The sequence below is a fragment of the Chaetura pelagica genome, unplaced genomic scaffold, assembly GCF_000747805.2.
Source record: "Chaetura pelagica isolate M959 unplaced genomic scaffold, ChaPel_1.0 scaffold142, whole genome shotgun sequence".
Taxonomy (NCBI): domain Eukaryota; kingdom Metazoa; phylum Chordata; class Aves; order Apodiformes; family Apodidae; genus Chaetura; species Chaetura pelagica.
The window spans coordinates 2,684,599-2,705,681 of record NW_009952973.1 but is presented as its reverse complement, the minus strand read 5'-3'; the positions used below and the strand labels follow the sequence as shown (position 1 = coordinate 2,705,681).

General features: G+C 38.0%; 1 protein-coding gene across 1 annotated transcript in view; it reads left to right on the top strand.

The window, feature by feature from the left end:
* Positions 1-20,753, top strand: part of DCHS2 (dachsous cadherin-related 2) — a 63,446-nt gene extending 42,693 nt beyond the window's left edge. Inside the window, exons 15-22 of the mRNA XM_009995984.1 lie at positions 514-1,371; positions 7,091-7,201; positions 9,953-10,164; positions 11,617-11,768; positions 14,593-14,723; positions 16,209-16,495; positions 17,530-17,668; positions 18,127-20,753. Coding sequence (XP_009994286.1) covers positions 514-1,371; positions 7,091-7,201; positions 9,953-10,164; positions 11,617-11,768; positions 14,593-14,723; positions 16,209-16,495; positions 17,530-17,668; positions 18,127-20,753 — 4,517 coding nt within the window. The remainder of the gene's footprint in view (positions 1-513; positions 1,372-7,090; positions 7,202-9,952; positions 10,165-11,616; positions 11,769-14,592; positions 14,724-16,208; positions 16,496-17,529; positions 17,669-18,126) is intronic.
* Positions 20,754-21,083: the final 330 nt, after the last annotated feature.

Here is a 21,083-nt window from a genome sequence, read left to right as displayed (position 1 = left end):
CTGTTACTGAAAACACTGACTTTTCTTTCAACTGCTTCATATTTACCCTTGCCTCCCCACGACCCCCAAATCAAGACCTTGCACAGCTATTCGCTTCCAAGAGACAGGTTTGTAGAAGAGACAGGGAGCAAGTAATTACAATTGTCAGCAATGCTTTATAGGTTTCTGGAATTTGTAACTAGGGTTGGGAAGAGGTCACTTCATGCAGCCGCACAGTTGCAGGAGATTTTATAAGGTGTGCTGCTTCAGGAAAAAAGACATGCATCTGGAAAAATAGGCACTCTGTAAATTGATATGACATTCTCTATTTACTGTTGTTGCCACCCACTGATTTAAATGAAATGCAGGTTTTAATTCATCTCAGGAATAAAATATGCAAAAGGCACATGAGCGCGCACCAGCTGTTTGAACAATTGGACCATGTTGATGCAATTAACATAGCAGTACTCACAAGGGATCATTTTTTTCAAAAGCAATTGTTTGTGATTATTTTGTTTTCTGTGTGTTTGAAAGGTGGCAACGTTGGACAATACTTCACACTAAATAACACTTCAGGAAAGCTGCTGGTCACTCGTACCTTAGACAGAGAAGATGTCAGCAATTTCACTCTTGTAATTGAGTGCCGTGACCTAGGCAGCCCCTCAAGAAGCTCCATTGCACAGCTCTATCTAACAGTTTTGGATGAAAATGACCACCACCCGTTGTTTGCAAAGACCCACTATCAAATTTCTGTGAGAGAAGACCTAGAGGAAGGCTCAGTCATCCTGGACCTCTTTGCTTCTGACGAAGATGATGGTCTGAATGGTGAAGTTACATACTCACTCATTGACGACACCTTTGGAGCATTTGCTATCAACAATGTAACAGGGTCTATAGTTACTACAAAGACATTGGATCGGGAGACCAAATCCCAATATATGTTTAGGGCTGTGGCAAGTGACTGCAGCACCCATTTGCCAAGAAGCACCACTGTCAATGTTGTAGTGCATGTTGATGATGTCAATGACAACGATCCCCTTTTTTTTCAGAATCCTATCAGAGCCTTTGTGCATGCTGAAACCCCTGTGAATGAGATAATAGCCACTGTGAGAGCAGAGGATGTGGATCTGGGGCCAAATGGAGCAGTTGTTTTTAGTTTGATGAGAGCTGAAGCTGTATTTCAGATTGATGCAAAGACAGGTGACATCATTCTTCAGGCGCCTTTGGCTTCCAAGGACTTCAGTAACCAGCTGCTAGTGACAGCTTCAGATCAAGGTATCCCACCTCAAACAGCCACAGCTATGGTCATTATCTTTACCGAGGAACAAGAGGAGGAGATTTTGTTCAGCCATAACCTATATGAAGCAAGTGTGCTGGAGAACAGTACAGCAGGTGGGTATCAAATCCCAGTCTGTCATCTTGTGGTTGTTTGTCTACTCTCCTTTTGTAATGGTATTTTTCATGAATTTTAAAGTAGAAGTTTTTTCCTGTGCAGCAGCAGGGAAGAGTTAATTTGGATGAAGCCCTTCTCCAGTGAACCAGTGTGACACAGAAGCATGCTCTGTTAGTTGGAGGCATTGTCTGGCTCTGGAGTTTGCTGTTTATGTACAAGTGTTTCTCACGTTAAATAGAAGGCTCCTGTGTCAAAGGGGGTGTGTTGCCATCCCTCAGACTGGGAAGCCCTGAGCATCAGTGGGTTCACTTGTTTTGTAAAATTATTTTAATGATGGGTGGACAGCATTTACTCACCGTTTCACTTGTCAGCGCATGTGAGTTCAGATGAGATGAGTGTTGTGTGCCAGTGCATACATGACATTTCTTGATTTTGCCAAACTCTTCACAAACTGTAATCGATTTCAGAGATACTCTAAGACCTTACTAAAATTTGGGCTTTTCAGAAGAAGAATGGTGTGTAGGGGGGGAGCTGGTTGAGGTGGAGAGAAATTCAGAGGCTGTGGTACATTGTCACTCAGGCAGGCTTCCGCAGAGCATCGATGTAGAGCCTGTGCTAGTGAATGCTAACTATAGACAAACAGCTTAAATCATGTGGTGCTTACAGGTTGATTTATTTTTGTTCAGTATAATGATGAGAATTGCTGCTCTACTTTTTATCATTCAGAGAATGTTAGTAGTTATGCTTTCTGCCAGTTAGATATGGTATGTACCTTTTCCTGCTTCAGTGAGTAGTAGGTTCATCTTAATGAGGGCCAGAAAGGAAGGCCCTCCTTTGGAGGAGGAAGCCTTCCACATTTTTCTGCCCACAAATCCTGATGTACAACTGACCAGATGCATTTAGAGATCTGACATGAGCTATATTCTTGATTCTAACACTGCCTCATGAAGTTTGCCTTGAACAAGCCATTTATCCTCTTTATAGTTCAAATTTCCCTCAGTAAAATGAAAGCAATATTCCTTTACGGCCTAAGGGTATTGTGAGAAGCAGCCAATGTATTTGATTAGGAATCAGTAAAAAAGAAATGTGTTAATAATTTTGGAAAACCAATCAATATTCTTTGATAATTGCAAACAGAATAGAGAACTAAGGGTGAAGATGGCTGTTGTACTGCTGTGTTTACTCAGCCATTCCTTCCGCTGTGCCTATTTGAAACTACAAGCCAAATTTTCAGCAGTGTATTTTAAGATAAAGATTATGCTGTGAGTATTACTGATGTTTCAATTAACAGATCAAAAACACAATAAGGTGAAAAAACTTTTTAAAATTAAGTTACCTTTTTTTAAACCATAAGCTAAATATTATTTTTTTCAGACTGTTTCTAAAATATTGTGGTCAGTGACCAAACCACCAGGCTAGACCATCCTTCAGTCTCTCTGTCAAAAAATGTGTGAGAATTTGGAAAAGTGGAAGGCTTCCAACAGGAAAGAGTGTGGAGTGAAGCGTGCAGTAAGCTGGTAGTTAAAACACACTCGAGAAATATGAAATCTGTACATCCACATCTTCTCAGGCAGAGAAGTATTTCCCTTTCTCTCCCTCCCTACTGAACACTCTGAGTACTGAACCCATGGGATAAAAGGGCTTTTTCTAATTTTTTGAAACCAGTGCTTTATGGTTTCTATTATGTATGCAAAATAATAATAATAAAATTCCTAAATACATTTGTCCTGACAGTAAAAAGCCCGTTTATTTCCTGAATTTGACCAGGATTTAAAAGTAGTTTTGGGCACCCTAAAATTGATTATTTTTTTCTGTGATTTTTGAGTCACAGATACTCCAAGGCTTCCAGGCCCTGTTTTGCTAGAGGCTGCGCTCTACGGTAATTAATTAGTGTGTCACTTTGCAAAGGAGTCATCCCTGCGGGGGGAATTGCTGCTTCTAGAAGTTAAAGTTCAGATATCATGGGAATGTGTGTTAAACTCATTCTCTGTTGTGATCTGCCTGTTGAGAGTAAATTGTGTTGATGGATGGGGCTCTCCATCTTAGGTGCCCATAAAGTGAAGAGCTCAGGGTGTTTCCAGGGGCGTGCCCTGGGCTCTCAGTTTTGTCTCTCCCTTGCTACAACAGGCTTGTATTTTTGGAAAGTGTCATGAGAACCTAGTTTTGGGCTTCCCAGGGGAGCAAGGTGAAGGCCCTGTGGTTTCTAGTCTTTTCAGGAAGGATAGGATTAACCTGCCTTAATCCTGCATTAACGTTTCTTTCTAGTTAAGAAAAAATAGAGTGAAGATAGGTTTGTTTAGAAAACAAGTGTCTGCTTAAAGAAAGAAAAAAATTAGGATTGGATTAACTTAGCTATTGCCATAAAGCTCTGAATATTTTTTTTTTTAAGTGTAGATGGATTTGTGTGTCAGGCTAGACGATCCAGCCTGAAATTATGGAAATGCTCCGAGGAACTGAGGTATCAGAATGTCATACTCAGATTGTTCTCCCATTCTATCTATAGAAAATAGAAATAAGATTTAGTTTAAGTCATTTTGATTAAAGGAAATTTAGCAAAGCTTCAGGGTAAACAAGAGGATTTTATCCCAAAATTATAGTTTGTATGTTTAATAAAAGTCTATTTGCTAGAAAGATCAAACACTTTATAAGAGTATCAGAAATTTTACCAAATACTAATACTGTTTTGGCTGTGTAGCATTTTCTTATTTATCTAACTGTACATAAATATCAAATATTTGACATTTCAGTGGGAAAAAAAAGGCATGTTTACAATTAAAATTCTTATAGAAGTTAACTTACAGGATATATGCGATCCTGGGACCCTTACAGGTATGAATGGTACCAGTGTATTCAGTCCAGGGGAGATTTACATTACATACTGATTATTTGTAGAACTGGTATTAATAAATGTGGCTTTTCCTCCTAATTTTATTTCTGCCTTTACTAATAGAGAGGTAAAATTCTAAGTTTATTTTTAAAATAATCAAAAAATCTGAATAGTATAAACAATGAAAGCCAAAGCCAAGGGTCCTTAGTTATAATTTAGTCTATACTCATCAATTGGGTGAGTGCCTCAGGAATTAGTCCTTGTGGTCAGGTTTTCTTTAATATTTGATCTCCAAGTTTAATGACCTTCAGAAAACCCCATCCTTCTGCACTTTGTTTAATATTAAATAATTAATGTCTTTTAATATTATAAACCACATTACAACAGGCGCTTAGAAGCCAGTCAATAAATTATCAAGTCACTGTGGTCTCCAGAGGGTAAGAAATTTTAATTATTTACAAAGCTTTCATAGGAGTGGTTGTTTTCATAGCACTTGGACACAGATTCACCAGTAAAACTTGTTGACGCCACTATTTATTTTCTAATATCTGTAAAATATGTAGCCTCTTATTCTTTAAGTCATCTCTTTGTGCTCAGTTAGCTTTCTCTTTCCTGAGCAACTAAGAGGTCTCAAGAAATAATGGCAAGGAGGAACTGAGATTAGGTGACAAAGGAGCATAGTTGATTGCATAGCGTTTCAAGACATTCTGACTGCATTCTGCTGTGGTCCTGAGCTAGATTCAGTGCTGATCTCATCCTCATCATGCCATTTCAGTGTGCCTTGCAGCCAGAAAGCTACCTTTCTCTTAATTAGCTCCAGGTTAAGTGTTAAATGTTGTGATCTCTGCTTGAAGTGGTGAATCACCTATACATGAAACTGTGAGCTCCAGTGAATAGGTACTGTACTTTACTATTTACCTGTATAGGGTCCATATTTTTTTGGCAATTAACTGTAAAATATTCACTATTTGAAGGAGTCATTTTCTGTGACATGTATTGAAAGCAAAAGAAAAAGTTGTAAACCATTTCAACTGTGAAAAATATGAAACTTAAAGGATTGGAATTTGAGTACCCAGAGCAGCAATTTATTAAGCTAACCCCTGAAAAACAGGGATGCAAGTAGAAACATTGCTACAAAAAGAGGGTGTATGACCTTTGGAAGAGGGGACAGGTCACTCATGACGTCTATAAAGATGATGTGAACCTATGCAGGGTGAAAATTAGGATAGCCAGAGCACAAACTAGCTACAGCTGTTAGGGATAATAAAAAATGTTTCTGTAAGTTCATTAACAGCAAAAGGAGGATTAGAGAAAATCTCCGTCCTTTATTGGATGCAGAGGGAAATCTTAGTAACAAAGGATGAGGAGAGGGCTGAGGTGCTCAGTACCTGCTTTGCCTCAGCCTTTAGCAGTGGAACTGGCTGCTCCATGGATATGGAGCCACATGAGCTAGGAGGCAGGGAGGGGACGCAGAATGAGGTCATCATGATTAAAGAGGAAATGGTCAGAGACCTGCTGCACCACTTAGATGCACACAAGTCTATGAGACCGCATGGGCTACATCCAAGTTGGCAGACGTGATCACCAGGCCACTTTGCATTATTTACCTGAAGTCCTGGCTAACTGGGGAGGTCCCAGTGGACTGGGAGGTAGCAAATGTAACACCGATCTATAAGAGAGGCAGAAAGGAGGATCTGAGAAACTATAGACCTGTCAGTCTGACCTCAGTGCCAGGGAAGGTCATGGAGCAGATCATCTTGAGTGTTATTAGAAGACATATAGAGGACAATCAGGGGATCAGGCCCAGTCAGCATGAGTTTATGAAAGTCAGGTCCTGCCTTATGAACCTGATCTTCTATGACCTGATGATCTGACTATTGGATGAGGGAAAGGTTGTGGGTATTGTCTATATGGACCTCCAAAAAGCATTTGACACAGTTCCCCATTGAACTCTCATTAAAAAGCTGGCTGTTCATGGCCTGGATGAGCACACAACCTGTTGGGTCAAGCACTGGCTGGACAGTTGGGCCCAAAGAGTAATATGTAATAAAACAGCTAGCTGTCTGTAATGCTGCTTGAAGAGTTCAGGTTACACAGTAACCTCACTCCTTCACAGTTTCCTGGAATAAATTACAACTAAATACTTAAAATTCATTGCCATATATGCTAAACAATTTTGTGACTCACTTGAAAAGAATAATTATTTGGAAAACTTTATTATTTATAAACTTGCTGCATTTTTGTTAAATGTGATGATAGTGAGCAGGATAATATATTCAGTTCTGTATTTTCCCTCTAATCCTATTTCAAATGTTATTTTTGACAAAGAGCTATGCATGTAGTTTCGTCTTTTCATTCTCTCTCTCAAAAGCTGGCTAGTTAAAATTGTTGAGACTTAAATTTAAAATAGCATTAAAAAAATCTAAATTGAAATCAAAGAAATTAAGAAAAAATAAACTGCTTATGATAATTTAGGGGTAACATACGTTTCTGTAATGCACAAAAGAAAGACTATTTTCATTAAAATAATTAAGAGGTGAGATTTAAATGTCCAAAGAGAGCATAACCTGAATAAAAGGAACATATATGACTTCAGTTTTCAGTTACAAAAAGTTAAAATCCATAGTTTTATTTGGGCAGGTCATGAAGTTGTGATCAGATGAGTAGTTTACTGGGCAAGGAGAGATAAACATTGTCTTGGCTATGACATTGTAATGCAGTGAAAGTCATGGAGGAGGAGTTTTTGCTATTTGGTATTTTAGTTCATGAATAAGCACCTAACCTAGGAGATAGGTGTTTCACTGTGCATCTGCTATTAATCATAGTTTAAAAAAAATTAGCATAAAACCTTCTGAAGTGAACATGATGATAATATCTTATTGCTCCCATAGGTACATCACTTCTAACTGTAGAAGCTTATGAACGCACATTTACAGGAGAAAAACTAAAATACAGCATCTTCAGTGATAAGGAAAACATATTCTCCATACACCCCATTACAGGTATGTTTTTATAAATTTTTTTCCAAGTGTCTGTGTAGCTTAAAGAGTGTGTTATCTAAAATATAGCAAGTTCCTACCACAAGAACAAGGAGTAAGTATCTTTGAGTATTACTTTCCTGTTAAAATGAATAAATAATTTGCAAAACCAGGGATTTAGAGGCACCTGCACTATTGTACGCTTGATACGAAAAGAAATTGAACAGCAGTATGCCTGCTTAAAACCCTCAGTTCTGATTAACTGTTGATCACTAGGTGCTGAGCATTGATAAACTACTGTTTTCTGATCTAAGCTGAGACTCTTAACTTGTTTCTTAGAAAGAAGTTACCCAAAAACTCAATAAACATAATTCTTTAAAACACTCCTAACATAGGAAGCATTAGACCCTTGTTGAATTCAATGCACTTTGTTTCAGGCAAACCTTAACAAGTCTGAAAGTCAAGTTTATTTATTTTTTTTTAGTGATTGTATGTGTGTTTTGCAGCAGGTCTTGCTTTCACCTGCCCTTCAGTCAGGAACTTCAGATGACAGGAGAGCAGCACATTCCCCATGTCCATTATGTGCTCTCATCTGAGGCACATAGGAGAGCTATGCTGGTTGCCTCTCAGCTCCTAAACATCTGCAATAGAAGACTGCCTTCTGAGTAGCTGTGGTCTTCTGGGATGGCATGGATAGAGCAAGCAGTTTTCCTCAGGAATAGTGTAAATACCTTGTACTCTTAGCAAATTACTTTCTCCCTGGAAAAGGAGCCTCCTCTTTGAAGGTTTTTATTCTGATGTCTCCTGGCATCAAATGGGGTATTCCTGTGTTTAATGCTGATGGGCATTTTGTTTGTTTAGATGAGGGTCACTTGAAGTACATACACTTGATTTCCAAGTCCTTTTTATTTCACAGAAATAATGCTGGGAAGATTAATGAAAGGGAATTTTCAATTTTTTTATCAAGCCAAGCTGAAAAATGGTTACATGATGTTTTTCAAAGTCTCATAAGCACTCTCTTCACAAACTGTGGTGGAATTTCTATAGCAGTGGATGTCACATGTAATCTTTTGACATATTTGAGTCATTGTGGTTTCTTCAGTTTCCTTTCTTCTGAAACCTTTCTTCTCTTTCTTAGAAAACATGACCTGAACTGCAGCCTTTCAGGACTTTTTAGGAACAGTTCTTACCTCAGTATTTATTTTTACATTAGTAACTCTCTACCCATTGTTTCTATGGCAGAAGTATTTTGAGCTGTGTTGATAACCTTTCTATCTTAGATGTTGTAGAGACCCAAAGGTCTGCTCTACTTGTAATTTCAAGCACTGATCTTAATTAACCTCACTTTGGAGAAAACTTTCTCCCATTCTAGAGGAATTTATTATATTGTAGAATCATGAAAAATATAGGAGGAAGTAATCCAAAGACATGAACTAGTCTGTTCTCTGACACAGAACATTGTGCTGAAATCTGACAGAATTTTATCTGTCGTGTTCTTAAGAAGCTTCAGTGACAGCAGTTCTGCAGACCCTCTCAGTAGTCTGTACTTGGCAGTTGGAAAGTTTTTGTTCACATTTATCTGAATGTTTGCTGAAATAATTTAAACTTCTTAACCTAGTAACAAAGATATAAGACAAAGGCAAGATAGCTATAATTTGCATAGTTGAAGACTGTTACTCTTTCTTCTTTGTGTGGTCTCTCTAGAATGAGCAACTCTGATTCTTTCACTTGTTCTTCCTGGGTGGTGTACCTCAAACTTGATTATTGGCTCCACTCTACACTAGATTCTTTCCGTTAGTCTCTATCATTTTGAGTGTATTCCTTCTGCCACTATCTTGTTTTTTCTTTATACAGAACCTCATTGTTTTTAAGTGTTGTGCTGAAGAGAGCACGTGAAAGCTTTGAAATCTTGATGTTCAAGACAAAGTTCTTGAATGCTGGACAGATCCATGAACAGTCAATCATTGCTTCTTATCTTAAAACTAAATAAAAACTAAAAAGCACTAGCTTGGAGAGTCACAGGAGATGGGTTCTTATGCTCTCATGGGTTTGGGGTATATGTAGTTGTGGTGTCACTACTGAAAAATCCATGCAAAACTGAATTTGAATGCTAATGAAATTAACGTACCAATTAGCTATTTTTGCTGTTTAGTTGTGATGAAGGATTTTGAGTATATTATTATATTACCTTTGGAAACGATGAACATGGATTTCCAAGGACATTTCATATTTGGTGTGGACATGTATGGTTGTGTTTGTAATCTCAATAACTTTCACTGATTATTTTGATAGAGTAACTGTTGGGTGTGAGGCACTCGGTGCATCATCAGGAGTCAGTGTTTTACCTGTATGTCAGTCAGACATGGAAATTGGTGCAGCTCTTGCCCAATTTGCCTTCACAGATGGAGGGCTAGATATAGCCATCTCAGATTAGAGCCAAGTCCCTCCAGACGTAGCTGGCTCACTGTCATGTGTGAAGGAGCACGTCACACAGCCACTTTCTTCCTCTCTATCCCTCTACTAGTGACTTGGCTTTGTTTTAGGAAATTGCCAGTGTGGTGGTTGATCAGTGAAAACTTAGCAGCCCAAGATTTGTGCAGTAACTGACACTTGAGGAGTGATGTTAAGTGGAGGATGGTGAGGAGCTTGCTGGAATTCTGTATTCAATGAAGGAGACCATATATGTTAGGGACTTCATAACTGCATTTGTGTGCATATTGTCCTGTATAAATGTCACATCTTGATGATTCTTTTTTTCTTATTTTAATAAACCAGGTGCTATCACAGTAAAAGAGCCAAAGTTTCTTGATTATGAAGTTAAGAATAAAATACATCTTTCAGTTTTGGCTGAAAACAGCTTGAATTCAGCACTCTGTGGAGTCACAGTTTTGATACAAGATGTGAATGACAATGTACCTAAATTTCAGCAAAACTATTACAAAGCATCAGTATGGGAAGGCCAAAATCCAAAAAAAGATATCATACAGGTAAGTGGGAATACGTCTTCCCAAACCTAGTGCTGTAGTTAAAAAGAACTTTGGTTGATCTTTTAACGACTACAATCCTGCTAGGTCTGTTCTGGACCACTGTCTCATAAAAACTGCTTGGTGTTGCTAATATTTTGCTTCAATATCTAAAACAGTGACTTTTTTTTTTCCCTCAATTCAAATCTTTCATTTGGCTTTACGAAGTTGAAAGAGAATTATCTCTATTCTTAATAGTTGTGCAGCTGGGTTGTCAAGTTTTTGTTGTTTTTGGTTACATTGTTTTCTGTTTCTTCAAGTAGTTGAAAAATACAATTCAAAGCTGTGGTTCTGGTTACACTATAGGCCGGGTCTTGCATTAATGCATCTGCTCAAAGGGCTATAGCAATAAAAATAATACTTTCAACTCATCAAACTAGTAGAGTCTAACCCAAGTGTTCAATTTAAAATCTGATGCCTGAAGAGCAGCTTGTCTCAATTTAAATGTGCAAACACTTCTTGCTCTGAATGGATCCATTTTCTGAAAGTGTTTCCAGCTGGCCATTCTAGAGCAAAAGAAGACATCAGTTGGACTGGAAGAACGCATAATTTCCTCAGTACATGTTCTTGCATTGCAAGTCAGGTAACAGTGAGGGTCATGTTAGGTACTACAGATATTCCTCCCCTAGAGAATAAATAAATGGAAAGCTACAAATGCCTCCAGGCCAAAGTGATTAGAAACTGATGGACGTTGTATTTAGAGAAACATATGTCCAGGAATGGAGAAAAATTAAAAGGCAGTCAACCCAGATGTGTAGTCAAATTTTTATGACAGAATACATTCTGTTATGTTCCTTTTATTCAATCTGAATGTTTGCATCTCATACTCATTATAATGTTTATTCAGCAACCAGAAAAATACAAAGATGGTTCTTCAAAGAGTCAGAAAAGTCTTTGAGAAACCTGCTCAGTGCTATTGAATGTTTTTTATTCTGTTGATTTTACATCCTGCCTCTATCCTTTTTACATTTTGTGGTTCTTATTTGAAAAAGTAATTAATGAACTAAGCTATGAAAGCTCTAATAATTTAATTATTTTATTTCTATAGCAGTAATAATTCAAGGGCCATTCTCAAACCCCTGAGAAACTGCATATTTATGCACTAAAGAGACACAGCATTCTAACAGCAACCTTACAGTACTATAAGCAGTGTAGAAGTATTACATTCAGCTCTAGCATCTCATGTAGCTGAATTTCAGATTACTCAGGGAGATAATTCATGTGCATCCTATTGCAATTCATGATCAGGTTTTGTGACCTCACGTGACACTGATGTTGGCGACCAATATGATTATTTGCTTAAATCTGTGTGGTTGAAAGGAAAGTAGCTAGAAATAGGTGACTGTAATATAAGGTTTTTCTTCTGAAGTCTCAATCTGCTGTTTAGAATTAAGTCTCAGTTTTGCTCCCAAACAGGTATTTGCAACTGACCTTGACAGTGGGCTGAATGGAGAAACTGAATACTCAATTTTATCTGGTGATGAAAATGCAATGTTTATAATTGACTCAGCACGAGGGGTTTTAGCAACTAATACGGTCCTAGACCATGAAAAAACTTCATCTTACAGGTTTGTATGCAAGGTTCTTGTAAAAATATATTCTTCTTTTTCTTCACTTTAGCTTGAGATTGCTCATGTTATGTATTTTGTAATTTTGTGTTGATATTCATTACCAGCAGAGCCTGGGTGCCAGCCAGGCAGCACTGAGAACAGTACTAAAGCTGCCCATTTTGTATCATACATTCTCGTGTACTCCTCAAATTTAGCAGAAGAAGTAAAGTCTTGTTTAATCATTTGCAACACTTACTGATATGTGAGTGTGATGACTGACTATGGGAATCATGACACACTGGATTTTTGTTTAAGAACTGTACAGCAATTTCCTCTCTGGAAATATATTTTATTAAAATGTAAAGAGACAGAGCCAAATTCAGGAAAAAGGGGTGTAATCTGTTCTTTAATTAGCATATAGTTCAAAATTTCTTCTCCACAACCTGATAAAGATACTTCTGTAAGCTGTTTCCATCTGTAAGCAATCTTGTACTAAGTATTAGTTTTTCTTGTTTTCCAAGAAACTAGGAATAAATATGATCAAGTGGACATGACATTTTTTATTTATAGGTCAGGCCATAATTGGAATTAGAAAGCAAATAAATTATGCCTTGAAGAGAAAATACGATTAAGTGAATTCATCAGTACACTCTTTTTATGTACTGCAATCTCTACAAAAAAGTAGATTTCTTTGTGTCAGTAGAAATAACATTTTTTTTCCATATGGTTGTGGCATCAGTTAAAATATTTGCAAGTTTTCTTGTCATCTAGGGCCTTAAAGTTGTAAACATCCAATCAGAATTCTTATAAACCAAAATAACCTTCAGAAAACCACATCAAAGAGATCAACAGAATATAATTTTTTAAATATCAGTGTAATTTGATAATAGTGTCCTAAAGGAAATACTTTTTTTTAACTTAATATACAGAACACTTCATTTGGAGTTTATTTTTTGGTTTTTCACTGAATTAAAAACATCAGTTCTGATTTTTAGTAATTTAAAGAGCGTAATGCTTTTTTTTTTTTTTTAACTAGTACTTTAAGAGGATGCCTGAAATAAATCCTTTGAAGAAAGGACGTTTACAGTTGATGAAGCACTAATAATTCTCCTATCTGTCTTTAACTGTGAGCCTCATTTATTTCAGTTTTTATGCTGGAATTCTAGCCTTTTAAATTTACTGGGTTTTTCTGAAGAACCTGAAGCTTCATTTTCCTTATATTTATTAATATGTTATTAATCTGTACATTGTAAGGTGAAGAGTGAATAACAAAAGAAGCTTTCAAAACTGTTTTCCTGTTTAATTTCAAGATTTTACAATTGGTTCTTTTGAATTTGCAAGGAATTGTTTATTTTATATAAATTGATTGTTTTCATCCCCAGAAGTTCCAAGTCTCTTATAATAGGAGTTAAAATGAAAATGTTGACAGAACCGTAATTCCTTGGCTGAGATGTTTTTATGAGAGGTTTTTTCCTGAAACCTTAGAAAGTGATTATTTTTAGTAAAATATTTCCATGTGTATACCTTACCAATACTAATTCTAGAAAAAATACACTTTCTGCATGGAATTATACATGCTCACCCATTGAATACCAGCCCACAATTCGTTGTGTTATGTTGGTGTCAGAAACCACAACAGCCAGAGCAGAGCTGGTGTGGTTCAGGAATGGAAGTGCTGCAATCCACTGCTTTACTTACATCCTTGGTATTCCATATTGTCGTGTGAAATTTAGGAAGTAATACCCATTTGACACTTTCAACAGAAACTATGACTTAAAAGAAAGAGGGAGAAATAAAGCATTCAGAAGCTCTGCAGTGACACCCAGGAAGCATGATGTGACATGCAGCAGTTGTTAGTACACAAAACATCTAATTGAGATGCCAGGCTCTGACTTGTGTATCTTTTTGCATTGCTTGATGTTTGGGGTTTTTTTGGTCTATTCCTTTTCTTTTTCTCTTTCTTTTTTTTTTTTCTTCTTTTTTAAGAGCACCTGTTGAGTTAGATTTAGTTTTTGTTTCCTTTCTGGTTATCTTTTAATACTAGGAAGTGGTGAAGCCTTCTAAATAATCTTTGTTACAATAAACATTTTTTCTTTTTTGTTCAGAAGCTAGTTCCCACAGTGAGTAAACATATTTTTATCCATCTTTATCACATCATTACTTAACATTTTCTTTGCTAAATTGTTTGTGGAAGGCTGTTAGCAGATTCTACTACCCATAATCATGCAGGTACAAGATGGAAGCATGCAGGCAGACTCTCTTAATCTGACAGATTCTGGTTCCACTAAGATCAGTGGGAACTCTGCCATTGTCAAATGGTGAACATATTCAGGTTTTTCACTTGGTCTCTTTAATTTATAATAGGGGGCTATTCTAGATCTCTGCAGACATTTTGGCTGAATTTCACATTCCTGTTGTCCCTTTATAAACAATGAGGAGAGTCAAGTTCCTCCAAAGAACAATTTACTGCTTAAGTTTTAATTCCTGCTCTGAATTAACAGCTGGAGAAATGTGTCTGATTTGGAAAAGTCTTGCTAGCCTCTTTATCACCTACATTTGGTATGAAATTGAGTAAAATTAATACGGTTTAATACTTCTTTCTTTTTGTATGGTTTTGTTATGTTTTTGCCACCTAGTCCCCTGAACATTTTTCCTGCAAGACACACAAAAACCTCCTCCAGGCACTTAACCTTACAGAAAGAAAAACAGAATTTAAGAGTTGTGTTAAAGGAGCAGGAAGAGCTAATCTTTTAGCTTGTAATTTTTGCTCTGCTTATAACATTGGTGGATAATGTGGTGATTTCTGATTAATAGTGACAATTACTTCTTCCTTTAATTGTAGGTTGGTTATACAAGCTGCTGATAAAGGAAACCCCAGACTTTCTGCTACAACTATTGTGATGATACAAGTGTTAGATGTTAACGACAATATTCCAGCTGTCGCACCACTAGGTGAAGTGGAGGTCCCAGAAAGTAAGTGTGATAATATAGCTAAGCTGGGATTTGTCAGACAACGATAGTGCTTCTGGAGATTTGTATAACCAAGGAACTCTAGTAAAAAAGAAAATTATTACTATTAATACTGAAATATCAAAGTAAATTGTGATCTGCTTTTGTACTCAGAGGCATTATTCTCAATCTTTAGACATTGTGTTTAAGAATAGTTTGGAACAAAACCATAGGCAATTCAGAAAGAGGAAAACAAACTCTGCAGAAATACATCTGTAATCTGTTCATTTTGGACTCCAGTATCATATTCTTCAGATGTCTTCAATTTCTGCTTTTATTCAATAAAAATAGTTGGTGTTAAAACCAGTGTTGCTGGAAAGGAGACATTCTGAACTTTGTTGTGATTAAATAATTTATGTAAACTTTATTTAAGCTTTTAAATGCTCTATAGCTTGATCCAGTTGATGATCATGAAGAACAGGACCCAAGAACTCCTGAGTTCTCATCCCAGCATACATCTAATGTGTTGTATTGCTACCTTAAGATTTGCAGACCTTGGCCCCAGCATTTTCAAATACAGGCACCATACCTGTAATGCATTAAGTTACACAGCAGAAACATTTCAAAGATTTAGGTGCTGAAACTCCAGTACTCCTCTTAACAAAAGATATCAAGGCGGTCATTCTAGTGATACTCTTTAGCCTTTCCTGAATTTAGCTTCCACTGATAATGATAACTATGGAAGTCATGGGTAAACAGCAGTTGTAGACTATTGCCTTCTTATTTAGGTTTTTGTATTCCATTTCAGAAACTTTCTTTAGGATATTGCACAGCATTTTTAAGGCTTAATGCCCTGGACATAGAAATGGGAAATGATTTTGTTTCTGTTAGCTCCAGGCTTTGTTACATGATCGCTAATAAGTTCAGTTTGCAATCCCTGGTACTGTCAATTTGGCACATAACAAAATCTATCTGTATCCAGTTCCTCAGTCTCCTAGGAATATACTTTGAGCTTTTAAGATTTTTGTGCCATGTAGGTCTGGCTAGAGGTCTTGTTCCTCTCTAGTGGCCTTCTCCATCTTCTGAAACCCTTCAGAATTGCATTTGCTGGTTGTACACAGACCTGAGGACTCTAATACCTCAGTTAAATATTCTTTTGGAAGCTTGTAACACTGTTCAATAAATTAATGTCACGTAAATGCTTGTGGAAAATCATGGAAGTTCCTATTGCTGGTGAAGAAACAGTTACAGCTACACTGGGTCTGGGAAAGTCAGTCTGAAGAAAACCTGAATTAAAATTGAGATAAAGCAGATGCATTTGAAGAAATCCACTACTGTTTCTGTAGCATTTCTTGATATTGCACTTATTCTAAAACACAAAGTCAAAATACACTAAAAAATAATACAGAAGGTATGAACTTTGGATTCAGTATTACAAAATTGGCAAAATCCTCAAAAATTGTAGTATCATCTTTCAGCTATGACTTATTCTGAACATTTTTATTTCAGATGCCCTGCCTGGTTTTATAGTGACTCAGGTGTCAGCAAGTGATGCGGACTCCAGGCCAGCACTTCAGTTTGGTTTTGTTTATGACAGAAGTCCTGGAATGAAATTCACCATCGATCAACACAGCGGTGTAATCACAGTGGTGGAACCATTAGATTTTGAAGAAACTGCTGTATATAACCTGACAGTCACAGTTTCTGATTCTGTACATCAAACAGAAGCAGAACTCACCATCCTTGTTTTGGACATCAATGACAACCCACCAGTGTTTACTCAGGATTTGTACCAGGTGAGGATGTGTGGCAAATGGACAACAAACATTTGATGTCTTTCTGTATATGTTAATAAGTAATAGGAGTGTTTGTTTATATTTGTCATAAACATTTGTGCACTGAGAAGTCTCAGAAAACTGTTATGGACCAGAAACAGAGCAGAGCTCTTCTGGGAAACAGAGAGCAGCTCTCTTCTGAGCTCAACCCCTTCCTAGGAATTCTGCTAAAAGAACTGAGGGGATTGTTCAGTTTTCATGTTTGTGGGTTTTGACTTCAGAAGGAAAGTGGTGTGAATGCTAAATGTGTTCCATACACCATCCATTTGTCACTGGGAGTCAGTGGGTATAATCCAAAACACTTTGGGGAGATGGTTCCACTGTTCTGAACTTCCTTCTGGGAGAATGGTAAACCATTTGGTACATTTCCTTGGGCCCTAGTACTGCAGTATGAATTTCTTCCTTTTCAGTTAGGCATTTCCACAGCAGTGTGGCAAATGCCCCTGTGGAAGATAGTACACATGTAGTTTGTAATGTGTAACCCTGCCTTATAGCAATGGTATTCATCTCGAGAGTGAGGGGTATGAGTTTTGACCTCCCCAACATCCCCTGCAAGACTGAGGGAGGGTACAGAGCTCAACTTTTGGACTTCTGGACAAGAATTTTAACTGTTAGACTGTTGTAGAAGCTCAGGTTGTCCAACAGTGTTTTGAAATAAAGCTCTTTTAGCAACTAAGAATAACTAGGGGCCACTAAGATAATGAAAGGAGAGCATATATAGAACAGAATAGAATAGAATAGAATAGGACTACTACAGTTGGAAGTGACCTACAGTGATCATCTAGTCCAACTGCCTGACCGGTTCAAGGCCGACCAAGTTAGAGGATGTGTCCAAGGGCATTGTCCAAGAAGAAAATGAGTAGGTAGAAACTTTTCCAATGCTAGGAACTATGTTTGTTTTTTTCTAACAAGATCAAGTGAATAAAAACGTATTTTTTAATGTTCAAAATAATTTATTAAGCTCTACCAAACTTTAATTTTGGTTTTTATGTCAGGTGAGCTTGCCAGAGCTCATTTCTGTGAATGCCACCATTCTAACAGTCTCTGCTGTGGATAAGGATTCGCAACAAAATGGAATGATTTCCTACAAAATGCTCTCTTCCTCTGAGGAATTTTCCATTGATCCCAGGAATGGTGAGTCTGTAGGTGTGGTTTATTGTTTCAGCTTTTTTGGGGTAAAATTTCCTCCACAATTTTCTCCAGTGTGGGTCCTTCCCACAGGCTGCAGCTCTTCATGAAGCTTGGCCAGTGGCATCCCACTCCGCAGGCCTGTAAACTGTGCCATTCAGCCTGGTGTCATATTCAGATTTGCTGAAGGTGCACTCAATCCCACTGTCTGTGTCACTGATGAAGATATTAAGCAGTACTGGTCCCAGTACGGACCACTGAGGGACACCACTTGTCACTGATCTCTATCCAGATACTGAGCCATTGGCCCACGACTCTCTTGATGCAAGAGAGTTACTTTATGGTGTGCAGTCATTTCAGTTGAGTCATTTTCAAGTATGACTTTAGATTCAGCTTTTGGAATCACATTTACTTGCCTAGTGAATATGAAGTATGGGCTTTTGTTAATTCTGTTTTATTTTCAGGTTCGGTGTTTGCTACAGGACCAGTTACACAGCTGGAAAAGACTTCTGTTCTCCAGCTCTTGATAGAAGCCACAGACGGGGGCTGTCCCACTCTGACTGCAGTTACCTCCATAGAGGTGCATGTAGAAGATGTAAATAACTATGCCCCTCAGTTCACAAGGGTTCTGTACAATCTCAGTGTGAGCGAGGATGCCTCAGTTGGAGAGAAAATACTCACATTTTCAGCCATTGACTATGATTGGACACATGAAAACATGTATGTCGAGTACTCTATTATTGACGGCAATGCTGAGAATTTATTCTCTGTGGAAACAAGCATCATGGAGTCAGAAACATCCTACAAACTTGTTGGCAGTCTTGTTTTGAGCGATGTTCTCGACAGGGAAACTGCTTCTGCTCACCATTTGGTCCTCCTTGCCTCTGGTCATGGAACACCCTCCTTGAATTCAACAGCTACTGTGCTAATAACTGTGCTGGATATTAACGATAATCCCCCAGTATTTAGCAGCCCAGAGTATCACGTTCATGTCAGAGAAAGCATCCCTGTAGGTAGTCACATCACTGAAGTTTCAGCAAACGACTGTGATGCAGGCCCTAACGCAGAGATCACTTATGCTATCATCTCTGGAAATGACGAGGGACACTTTCACTTGGATGGGAAAACTGGAACAGTGGATTTGATGAAAACACTGGATTATGAGGACACCATGAAATTCACTTTGGTCATCCAAGCCATAGATGGAGGAGCTGATGTAAAAAATGTGGCTTTTTCTGTTGTTCTTATTAGCATCCTAGATGACAACGATTATGCCCCGCTGTTTTTGTTTCCCACGCTGAGCTGCATTGTCAGTGAAAATCTGCCTACCTTTTCTTTTGTGTGTGCTGTTAATGCCCTGGATTTTGATAAAGGCTCCTATGGACACCTTACCTACTCCATCCAGTCTTCGTGTTTGGCCCATCGTGAAGCTCCTAGAGACCATGACATGTTCTTCATTGATCCTTTGGCAGGAGATATTCATACAAAGCAAATGTTTGACTATGAAAGTCAGAATAGGTACTGCCTCATAATCCAAGCAAAAGACAAAGGTGATTCACTGGCTACCATTACAGTTCAGGTAGATATTGAGGGGAGAGATGAATTTGACCCAGTGTTTACACAAGATCAATATTTCTTTAATCTCCCTGAGAAGAATGAAGCAGGGCAGTTGCTTGGCAGGGTGACAGCATCAGACAGTGATGGTGGACTGGATGGAGTTGTTCATTACTCCCTGCTAAAAACTTCTCCATTCTTCTCCGTGAGTCAAACCAGCGGTTATATTTATTTAACTCAGACTGTTCACAGAAAGAAAAATGGCAGCAAAAGGAATGATGATTACCTGGAATTGTTGGTGAGAGCTCATAGCCCCAGAATTGAGTCAAAGTTTACAGTATGTACCGTTTTGGTAAATGTTTCCAGTTCTTCTGAGAGTTATCCCATAGTGTCAGCGTACAGCCTGACCATTAGCATTTCGGTCTCTGCAATAGTGTTCCTGTTGCTTGCAGTCAGTCTTATTGCTGTTATTCTGAGGCATAAGTGGAAAGATCTGATGAACTTTTGTGTTACAAAGGAAGCAGTATCTTTCTCAGCTACTGATGTGAATTCAGCCAGTGAAGATGATGGCTGCCGGAAAATCCAAAGTACTGAGAGCAGTATGCTTCCCATGGGTGTCATAGCAGAATGGCTGAGCCTAGAAGGAATCCAAGAAGGGAAGGATGATCATGTCCCCTGCAGACATTCAGACTCCAGTGGCCATGGTTCTGCCGAAGGAGAAACTGCAGAGGATGAGGAAATCAAAATGATCAATGAGCATCCTTGCAGGAAGAGCTCTGGCTCAGTACTGAGCGAGTGCAGCTCACGGGTGCCAGATTCAGGGATCCCAAGAGAGTCTGATCAGCTGTCCTACCACTCTGGAGAAACTGATGTTGTGGCTAACACACAGAGCATGGAGAGTGTGCAGGCCATTAAAGGAGCAGGCAGAGAAGAAGCCTGTCACACAGCCTATACACATAAAATGTTGTCTCAAGCACTTAGGAAAATTGGAATAAAAGAGAAAGACATGATGACAGACCTCACAAGAGACTGTGACTTCATGTCAGATGGGCAGGACTCTGGATGTAATTCGCTTGCAACTCTTAGCACCTCTGATGAGGAACTCAGAGTTGGTTATAACTGTGATTATGTACTCAGCTGGGAACCCAGATTTCAGCCTCTTGCCTCAGTGTTTAATGATATTGCAAAACTAGAAGATGAAAATGTACACATTCATAGCTTCCCTAAGGAGAAGAAATCTCAGGTTTTCCCTCCTCCCTTGATAACATCAGTAGCCCAGCCTGGCATAAGGACAGTGCTACCACAAATGCCAAATACAGTATCAGGGCAAGCATTTAAAATTTTCCCTCGTTCTCCCCTTATCCATAATTTTGGATACCCTCCACCAACAATGACCCCCAGTTTTTCTCCTTCTCTCTCTTTACTTACCAGGCAGATGCCTACTGCTTCTCCAGTAATGTCTGATGGGAAGATGGTAGGAACATTTCTTATTGATCCAAACCATGAACTTGCAACAGAGGAAGAAATTCAGGTCTAGGTTATTAGTGTATGGTAAAAAATATGGCTTAAAATATATTTTATTATTGTTTAACAAACAAAATATGCCTGTCAGAACCGTATCACCATTATTATTTCTGTTTCATGAGCTGAAAAAGTTAAAATATAAAACATCCACAAACTTGGTAACTATCCATCTTTTTCTTCCCAGAATACACTGTGAGGATTCTCTTCTTTCAGCTCCTACCAATTGTGGTCACATAGCCAGGTGCCTGATAATGAACGTGACCAATTTTACCATCTTTCTCATAAAATATGTCAATAACAAATAAATTGTAGTAATTCTTTATAGTGGAAAAAGTTTATTAGT